Source organism: Solea senegalensis, linkage group LG1 (assembly GCF_019176455.1).
Source record: "Solea senegalensis isolate Sse05_10M linkage group LG1, IFAPA_SoseM_1, whole genome shotgun sequence".
Lineage (NCBI taxonomy): Eukaryota > Metazoa > Chordata > Actinopteri > Pleuronectiformes > Soleidae > Solea > Solea senegalensis.
This window is the reverse complement of record NC_058021.1, coordinates 4936699-4946863: the sequence shown is the minus strand read 5'-3', so window position 1 is coordinate 4946863 and position 10165 is coordinate 4936699. Positions and strand designations below refer to the sequence as shown.

At 41.1% G+C, this 10165-nt stretch overlaps 1 protein-coding gene across 2 annotated transcripts; it reads right to left on the bottom strand.

Moving 5' to 3' along the window:
- Window positions 1-50: 50 nt before the first annotated feature.
- Window positions 51-9827, bottom strand: miga1 (mitoguardin 1). 2 transcript variants are annotated; one of them, XM_044043753.1, is made up of 16 exons: window positions 9719-9827; window positions 7626-7782; window positions 6508-6658; window positions 6204-6322; window positions 5971-6103; window positions 5724-5869; window positions 5113-5248; window positions 4832-4932; window positions 3962-4071; window positions 3425-3497; window positions 2933-3019; window positions 2755-2853; window positions 2532-2666; window positions 2362-2415; window positions 2114-2230; window positions 51-1624 (listed from the first exon to the last, which is right to left on the bottom strand). In XM_044043753.1, exons 2-16 carry the CDS (start codon window positions 7722-7724, stop codon window positions 1406-1408), a joined length of 1779 nt encoding a protein of 592 aa, XP_043899688.1. In that variant the 5' UTR covers window positions 7725-7782; window positions 9719-9827; the 3' UTR covers window positions 51-1405. The 2 variants fall into 2 exon arrangements, with proteins under 2 accessions (XP_043899688.1, XP_043899697.1); XM_044043762.1 differs by having other exon boundaries at window positions 7626-7779.
- Window positions 9828-10165: the final 338 nt, after the last annotated feature.

Below are 10165 nucleotides of genomic sequence, written 5' to 3'. Positions count from 1 at the left end.
GATTTCCTAATTAAAGAACACGGGAGGAAAGAACTAAATATTTCATTCTATCAATTTGTATCCATTTATTTGCAGAAGAAAAACAGTCACCATATGTCCACATGTACATTGAAGTGTGCCAGTATTGTTTTAAGACTAACGTTAGAGAGAACTGGTGACAGCTGATGTGTCAGTCCTACAATGACTGACCATCAAATGTGCAGCATATTTTAATGTCCATGCTCACATTCAGTAACGGCACTGTTCAAAGCTTCATGTTGTGCATGTTCTGTACATGGCAGTGATTGAACAACAGAGCGGAATAATACACGTCACAGGAAGAAAACCAGGACCAGGCTAAATAAAACGTGCAGTATCAGTAAGGCTTCTTGTGTTTTTGCTTAGTTCATGAAAAAGAAAAATTGAGAGCATGTGATGTTTAACAGCTGAAGGATTATAGAACAGTTTTAATCTTTTATTTCCTGGATCTGATGGGATTATTGTACTGTGATCCAGTTAAGTATTGCACAAACTGTTCAAAGATCAAATTTCCCTTCTGAGTAAAAATGATTGTGTAGCTGTTTTCTAATCTCTGATGTTTCCCTTTCTCATCTAAATCATAAACAATCAACACGTCCATCAGTCGCTGTGCATTTTCAGTACTGGGCTAATCAAGTCACACACACATCTTATTTCTAAATACATGTAATTTGGCGGTGCACGTCTGAAAATGCCTTACATGTGATAAGAGTAAAGTCTTTTCTGAACTAACTCCATTTAACCAACACATCTTACAACAGAGTACCTTAGTTAAGTGTAAATTCCCTGGGCATCGTGCTCCAACAAAAACACGACATACATTTCATAGTTTTGCATTGCTAATCGGATGTGGAAATACATCTAAATTGTTTGAAGCTGATCATAATTGACTCTTACATTGAGAACATCTAAAAAAATAAACCCTGCATTGCATCTATGTGTATGACAAAATAAATATGGTAAAATACTTATTTGATTTTCTTCACATTAATTCCTCTTAATAGCAATAAATGCCTCAATTTACAGTACATGTTATATATCTGCAAAAAAAGAGTCAATGTCTGGCTTATATTTAAATATTGCTGTGACATGTTTTCACTAGCATAGTGCAGTGAAAAGGCTGATGTTCATGGGTGAAGGCAGACGGCTGGATCCTCAGATACTGAGCTATGAGAGCACAGGACTGCACTGTGTATCATTTAGTCAAGATTCTACTGTGAGGATTGTAGTTGAACCAGATTTATGGACTAAATTGGTGAAAAATCAACATCTTTTGGCTCTGAACCTCTAGGTCAGGTAGAAAGTTTCTAGTGTCTTTGGTCCAATGGTTGGTGTGAAGAAAATGCTGACGTTGTGTGTAGTGTTTGGAGATTCTTTCCCTCGTCTCTCACTGAACTCCCGCCTGCAGCAGAGTGTTGGACACCAGCTGCACCTGTGGGGAGCTGCAGCCGCTGAGTTGCCGCACCGAGTCCGTCTCCAGGTAGGCGAGCAGCAGTTCAGAGCGGCGGTGCAGCAGGTGGAGCATGTCCTCGGCCAGACTCTCCACTGAGGAGTAACGTACTTTGTCCAGGTCAAAAATGGCCTTCAGGAAGCTGAGCACCTGGTCCTGATGGATCCAAACAATTCATGTGTAAATGCACGACTCATGAAACTAACATAAAAGCAATGGAATAAGATTAACATAAATAAAAGGTTAAGGGATAATTATAAACATGAACACAACATAAACAATATTTTCCGACAGTGGACATGGACTGTGTAACATTAAGGAGGATTAACTGGCAGAAACTGAACATCCTAAAATAATTAATAATAATCTAAATTCTGACTTTAATCTCAGAATTCCAACTTCCACAATTAAATCTCAGAATTCATGCTTTTTGAATTGTTTTTACTTTCTTTCAAAATATTATTTTACATTTGGCCCTAATACTAATACGTAGTTGTTCATGTCAGTACATTAGTTAAACGGTTTGTCACCAGGGAACCTCCATAGGGTACTACTATGCTATATATAAAGACTATATATAGAGTATGGGGCTGGTGGACACAGTATAATATGACCCCTACGTTAATTCCTGGTGCTGAGACTGACCTTGAAGAAGCAGCAGAGATCTTGAAGCGAGCTCCTGGGTCCAAGCAAACCCCAGGCCAGAACTGGACTGATCTGCTCACACACGGTATAAAAGTGAGCGATGAAGCCGTCGGACACCTGAGGCAGAGCAGAGGTCACTGAGCAGATCGCACTTTGTGCCAGCTGTTAAAACACTACATCTGCAGATTAGATGGTGGTAATGACTTATGTAACATTTCTGTAAATGACATGGGTGCCAGGACTTGTACCTTCATGTGCTGTCGTTTCTGTTTCAGCACGGACCAACAGCTTGAAGCCACTGCCTGTGGAATGCACACACACCGGGTTCAGTTCAAATCTAAACACACACACACACACAGAGACTGGAACGTGTCAAACACAGAACCTGTGTGACTCTTCACTTCATGGATTTACTCACAGTTTCCTTGAAGGAGCTGTTGAGCCAGCGGTTGTGGATCACGTTCTGGATGGAGATGGGTGGATTCTCCAGGTCCTCAAACGAATCCATCAGGATGAAGTCCAGCACGATGTCGTAGAAGTTCAGGTGCTTCACCTGGTGACAAGTTATGACTCAAGTTACTCAAGTTCAAGAGACATGACATAAGTTTAACCATGTGGAATGATAGGTGGGTAACTCTTACTCCTCTTGTGGCCAACTCCACCTCCGTGTTTTCCCAGTGCTCTGTGTTCTCCAGGAAACAAATCATCTCCTCAAATACTTCTTCAAATCTCTTTGGGCTCTGGAGAACAAAAATATATCAGCGACAAGTGGAAGAACTCATGACTGACAGGTTATTTTTACTGTAACTTCACTCTCACCTTCTGTGCTTTAACAATGATGGAAGACAGTATTTTCTTTCCTGTGTCGGCCAGAAACATCCTGGTCACCCTCTCGCACAAAATGAGCTAAAGGCAAAATATTATTTTACTCAAATTGAACTGAAAATTCACAGATAGACGTCGCTTAAGTAGGCTACAATTAGCCTTTCATGGTTCCCACTGTGTGATAAGATGTTTCCTCAAGCTTTGTTCACTTTAAAATAAGTGGGTATAACCAAAATCTGTGAACCCAGAGCTCAGAGACAATGTACCTCCTCCTTCAATTGACATGATTGATGGAATGAGGAATATAGAGTTACAAAATGGTAATCATTTAGTAATATGGACCCCCCTCCCCATGACCCTCAGGTGGAGGATAAAGCTGGTGGTTAATGGATGGATGCAAGTAATCAATAGTGTGACCTTGGTATTAGTCCTATGACCTCAGTGGAAACCATGTCATAATGCTGGATTTATCAGGTCTGACTGTACCTGACATGCCTGTCGGACACAGTGCAACTTAGCCAGGAAATCTATGTGCCCGAGACACTCCAGCATCTCAGTCCTGACAATGAGAAGAAAAAGGTTCATGACACAGGAATGAACAACCTTCCAGCTTCTGTGAAGTACTGTAGGTTTCAGGAGGATTATATGCCGTGTTTCCATCATGGTACGGTTCGGTTTGGAACGTTAAACTGCGGGTCGGGCTTGTGTTTCGAATGAGAACAGTACCTTTACTCGGTAGGCGGGGTGTGGACATCCAGCAGCTCGTTTCTTTCCTGCTTAGTTTGTGGCCGTTTGTCTCAACACGACGTTAAGCTTTGCTTTAGAATAGACTTTGGGCGTTGAAAGGGAGTGATGTTTTTCTGTCGCCCAATCAGCTGACTATCGTGGGTGGAGCATTTCACTCTGGTACACCAAGGGAAGGGTACCAAAGAATGGAACGGTTGGGGCTTGTTGGTGCTGTACCAAACCGAACCATTACACATGGTGGAAACACAGCTACTGTATATTAACTGGTGTATTCACCGCAGCACTCTGCAGGAGATCTTGCCGTCCTGAGCCATCTGTAGAGCCTCCTCATAGAACAAGTGGTGACCGAGGCCTGAGACACTCCTCAGCTCTCTATGCTCCGTCAGCTGACACACACACACACACAATCAATGATCACTGAAGTCAACACATTCCCGAAACTAAGTGCAGCTTACAAGTGTTTCTCCAACAGAAATATTTCTTATCCAAACAACGACACTGAACACACTGGTGTCCTTAGTACCTGCAAGTTTGAAGCCTGTCAAGTGAACCATTCCACAGTCATGTCGGCTCAAATGCTTTTTAAATTCAGTTTTTCTTTCAACTAAGTCTGTGTTTAAGACACCGGTCTCTTAATCCTACCTGTAGCAGTTATGAATCATATTTGATCTTTATCTTTTTTTCTTCTTCCCTCATTATTCAATTCTACTGCACCCTTTGTGCTCACAGCCATTTTGACATCAGAACAAGCCGTAACAGCACCTTTGTAACAACTTCATATCAAAATGGCACCTAGTGATCCAGTTTTACAGCTGTGAGCCCTCTCACTATGTTCTTGTTGATAGGTAAACAACTTATCTAGGCCCTTCGTGGCTCACTTATATTCAACAGCATCTTGGACCTGGTTTATTTTTGGACTTTCTGGGTCAAGTGCAACAGTCGCAGCAGAGACACAGCTCAAGTTCCCACAGTGACTTAATGAGATGAAAAGAATTAACTGGTGTAACTGTCCAATGGTTCACTTGACACGCCTCAAACTTGGCAGGCGACTTACTAAGTGCTGTTTTACTAGTTGATTTGACGACTTATTAAGGAGTGTGATGGGATTACGGGGATTTCCAAAATGTACTTTAATGCCTCTCTTACCTCTACAGCAGAAACAAATGAGTCTGTGGAGGCGATGCTGATACTGTCTCTCAGACAGACGTCGTCCAGCTCTTCTCTGGCCAAAATGTCTGCCATTTTATCTGGTAAGGAGAAGAATCATTGTCAAGACCGTAGCTTTTTTTTTTTTGTATTTGATCATGTTATAAAATCCACTTAAAAACATTTTTAAAATGAACTACATCCTAATAAAAATGAACACAGCAAGCCTGTTTTTCAGTGTTGGACATGAAAAACGATGCAACACTGAAACAATGGTTCACCCTGGCTGCTGCTGCTGCTGCTGCTGTGAGATGTGGGCTCTGACATTCCCAACACTCCCTCAAACTCCACTTGAAGGTGATAGGCTCTCTGCACAAGAGACTTCAGCCGGTGGAGGAACTCTGCGCTGATCACGTCCTAAACACAAAAATAATGCAAAATTATAAAAGCTAACTCGGCTTTATTTTTACTAAGGTTGGGAGACTGCCCTTTGTGTCAACGTAGTAAAACTAAGATCTTTTCATCCCACTTAAAGATGATTAAGTTACAGATTATTCACTAGAGATGAATTAAAAATACATTTAAGCTCAATTAACAGACACCAAGCATCAGACTGAATGTCTGTTTTGGTGCCCAGGATTAACTATTTTATTTTAACCCAATTATTTAAACCCATTAACTCAAAACACAGCAGGTTTCAGAGCCAGTGAGTTACACAATCAAAACTCCAAACTCCAAACTCCAGTGGAATCCAGCAATGCTGGTTATTCATATATGTGACCTGTAGTACAGTGATTGTAGGACGTCAGCTGCTCTCAACCTAACTCTGGAGTACACATACACAAACTCCAAATAGGACATGACGAATTACAATAACTCCTGGTTTGTTCACCTCCATGTTCTGCTCAGCGACGGCGTCTCCAGCTCCTGTTTCAACGGAGGCACAGCTTGCGTTGTCGTCGTCATCGCCAGCCTGCCTGCTCCTGAATGTCAATGCTTCCTCCCACCGCCGCAGAGCCTCTTCAAATAAATCCATACCTACAAACACAACACACTCCAACTCAGTATTGTAACCCCAATGCAATCTGAAAATAATTAGGATTAATCCAAGGAATTAAAAATGTGGATTGGGTTTTTACCCATTAGGTAGAGGTTTTCAGGTGTAGTGACTGGCAGGTCAACCACACTGCAGATGTCAGCGTCCTCCTCTCTGTCCCAGCATGTGGATTCATTTGCACAGGTGCTGCTGCTTGATGAGTTCATGCTTTTTACCTGGAAAGTGTGACAAATCAACATTTTTGCATCCGTGCATTGTGCTTATGGGCTTTCCAAAAAGTCTTTTTAATGGAAGTGAGTTCATCCTTTGTCCTACCGAGGACATGCTCAACAGAGATCCAGACAGATTCCTGTAGTCTCCTGAAGTGAGGACCAGACCAGAGGTGTCGTCATTCTTAGAGTTGAGGGAGATGGAGATGTTCTGACTGGTGTTGTCTGGACAGAGATGAGAGAAAGTGTAGAAATATGATTTAGTTGAAAGATAAGAATCCAGTGACGACAACACATGAGGCACAGCACATTGTTTTCAGTGTAACTGAATGAATGAATTAAAACTATATGTTTTAAATAATCACAGATTGAGGGTAAAAAAGAGAAATATCAGTGGCAGGACTTCTTACCATTTTCTGCTGAGGCTACAGGTTCAGCTTGCTTCCACTGAGGCTTCTTTCTACCCTTCCTCCTCTGGAAGCGGCGTGCAAGGACGAAGAGCGAGATGGCACTAAACGCAGTGGCAGCCACCAGCTTCTTGGTGCTTGGACTGACATCCACCTAAAGAACAGGTCGAGTGACGAAAACAAATTGAAATAAATTGATGAGTGTCTAAAAAGGGCCCCAAATAGCATTTTGGCTTCTGTGAAATTCAGTTAGTCCGGGAAGGGGAAAAATAATAATAGTTGACTCTCTTAACTAGTAAAATGGAAGAAAATACACAAAACATACACTTTTTTCAAAAAAATTAAGATGTGAGATTAGCCACACACTTTAGCATTCACACACACACATTTGCAAAAACAAAACAAATCAATCAAAAATGTAGGAGGAGCTAATTCAGAGGCTCACATGAGAAATACATGAACACACATACAGTGCAGGGTTTCAGCGCGATCACCACACAGCAAACATGCTACTGCTCCTCCCAGATTCTTTACGACATTGGATCTGCTATGAGACTCTGTGCACGTACTCTTCAGCCACTAGTTCTCATACACAGCATGAAGATCACTCAAGAAAAACACCAGTCACCACAGCTGCCATTACCTAATATGGAAACAACGGAGTTTCATCAAATCCTGTTTTAGAAGAGACTTAATCACCTCATACGTTGTTTAATGCTTCTGCTCAGGCAGGTAGAAATGGTTAACATCCAAACAGATACAGCCACAGGTTTATCTAATAATTGGCTTAGAGGGAACACTATGAATGAATGGAGCTGTGCCCAATCTAATCAGAGCAGACCTCCAGGTCCAGGAAACACATTTCTAATAAAAAACAAACACCTGACGTAACAGAACAGGTCAGAGAAAAGAAGCATATTTATCTTTAATACTAGTAACACTGGAACGTATTAGTGACAAGAGTTTTAACCCGCATGAACATGAAGCTGCAAATGAACACCACGGTCACAGGAGTGAGAGGTTAAAGACACTGCAAATTAACTCATTACCAAACATCTGCTGAACTCTTTGGTGAGGTCAAGCAACACACAAACAAAAGGTGTTGTGAAACACAAACTCACCTGTGACAGGGAGCTGTAGATGGACAGTGGAAGATTAACCATGTGCAGGACAGCAGCCTTGACGGACAGCTTGGTGCACTCGTGGGTCTCCTGCGTCATTGTAGCAGTTGAAGTCTATCCATCTCTTGGCGACTGTATGATTGTTGTCTCCGTTCTGCTGGAGCCGAAGAGGCCGACAGTGAGTGAGTGAGTGAGTGGCACGCAAGGGTTTAACCTTGGAGACTCAGGAGAGGATATAATGACGTTATTACATAAAGCCTCTGACATACACGAGCAAGTAGCAAAGCTTCCCCAACCTCAGTACAGTGGTGACCATTATCAACATTCTGTTTAATGTTGTATGGACAGTATGTTATTACTCCCACTAGGTGTCTCTCTTTTTCAATCAAAAAACAATAAGAAAATATCTAGTTTGATGATGTTTGGAGCAGAGCTGCAAATAATGCTTTCTCATTATTTGATTCATTGTCAGAGCTGTCAGAGAATTTCTTTCTAAAGAAGGTTGGGAATGTTTTGGCAGATAAAAGTACACAACTCAACAAAAATGTTTTACATTAGTGTTTGTTTGTTTTTTTTAGCAATTTTAATGCAGAAATGTTACATATTTTTATCTAAATACTTTTAAATCAAATTTTACAGAAGCCTCAGCTCTTCATTATTACTAATTACATGAAAACGTAAAATAAAAATAAAATACCTCACTAACATTAACATGTATGCGTCATAAACTGAGCTATAGGACTATTTATCAGTATTACCAAACATGATATACAATGTGGCTTCCTCAAGTAAACCGGAGGCTTTTTCTTACTTTCTTCTCTAACCCAAAGCTTCCCCTTAAAATTCTGTGACACTTTCAAGGCCCCCAGGCTCATCATCCCATTTGAAGCCATATCTTGTACACAAGTTTGCATTGGAAATTTTAGGACAGGTAATGTGATGATGAAAACACCACACAAGCTAAACATCAGCAACACCAAAACTGATGTGAATAGGATCTTTTAAAAAATGATTATTCTACACTTTATTTTACACTAGAAATCTACATTTAACCACTGACAACACATCAAAGGGTAGGTGTGTGTGAACAAAACACCTGAACAGTGAAAAAGATTCAGAGTCTTACTGAACTGACAACAATTCTAAATGTCCACATTCAGTTTAACAAGTCCAAACACAATTTCCAGTCAAACAGCATTTTAGCCTGTGTGGACAGAGGTCTGACAAGCACTCCCTTGCCTCCCTGGAGCTCAGTGACGATTGCTCTAAGACAGCAAGTGAAGCTCAGTTTCCTCTAACATGTTGTCAAATATGTACTGTGTTGTATTTACATTTCAATATTAAACTTTCACGAGAACACGATTAGAATGTTCACTATGTCACTGATTGACGGATGTGATTTTTGTATTCCCATAGCAGCCTCCACATTAAAACCACTCTTTAGGATGGCAAAGAATTGTTTTTTTTTACTGAAGTGACTTCGCCAGTGAAATGCGATAAAAACGTCACTTCCACGGATGTTCAGCTTCTCTTGGAGTCAATGGAACAGTGGGCGGGCACAGGCGCTGGGCTACTTCATGATGATTGGAGGAACTGTCTGAAAGGTTGAACCAGTTTTTGACTGACAGTGTTGCAGAAAAATACACAACAGCAGAGCCTTTTTTTGCATAGGTGTTTCCTTGTTCTAGTTGTTAATTTATGAAGAATGTATATATAGATAACTGGGCCTGAAATGAGAACAACAACTATGCCACTGCTGGAGCGCCACTCTGCTCCAGGGGGGCTTTGTGCACTCTGACACCCGCGGGCTAGGGCCGCCCCTGGTACTCAGTAACTTCATGAGGTGTTTTCAAGGAGAAAAACACAGCATGAAAGAAACACTCTCATCTGAAACAGTCTGCCATAAAAAAATACACGTTTTATAAATACTAGTAATGACATAAAAACAAGCGGTCTTTAAATGTAGAAGCTCATGGCTAACTTAGCTCATAAGGCTAGCAGTAGCCTTGAGTTTAACCTAAAAAACAAACTCATCGACATGCGCGGCTGCGCTGAAATCGAATATGACAACAGTGAACTGTCGTTATTATTACCGGTATGTTTATAAGTCTCCTCCACGGCGGTGCTCCGTAGTTTACCCGGTTCACCGGCTGACCTCAGCGAAGGCTCAGTGAAGGACTTTACAGGAGAACGCGTCCATCTAGCTTGAATTTCAAAATAAAAGCACGGTCTTTGCACAATTGGGCAGTTTTTGCTTCTCCCTACGGACATTCCGAGTATCACAAGCCTGTAGTACTTATTGATATGTATATAATAATATAAGGTCCCCTTGCATGCATACATGTGCAAGAGCTGTAGACATTTAAGACATGAAAGGCAAATGAGAATGTCTAATGTGATCAAAAACTTCGAACCAGACAATGTACTGTATTCGTTTCCTGTGCTAGAGCATTTGAAGAAAACAGTTCTTTGCAGAAAAGAGAATTCATTTGAAATGCAGTATGTAGTCCTAGTTAAAGATCCTCTCCACTACAATGTTT

Excerpts from the sequence above, each read along its gene's own strand:
- miga1 (XM_044043753.1), bottom strand. The coding sequence starts at position 7,724 with ATGACGCAGGAGACCCACGAGTGCACCAAGCTGTCCGTCAAGGCTGCT. Across the intron at positions 5,870-5,970 it reads TGAAAACCTCTACCTAATGG|GTATGGATTTATTTGAAGAG; the intron begins GTAAAAACCCAA and ends TTGTGTTTGTAG. Across the intron at positions 2,231-2,361 it reads AGAAACGACAGCACATGAAG|GTGTCCGACGGCTTCATCGC; the intron begins GTACAAGTCCTG and ends GCTCTGCCTCAG.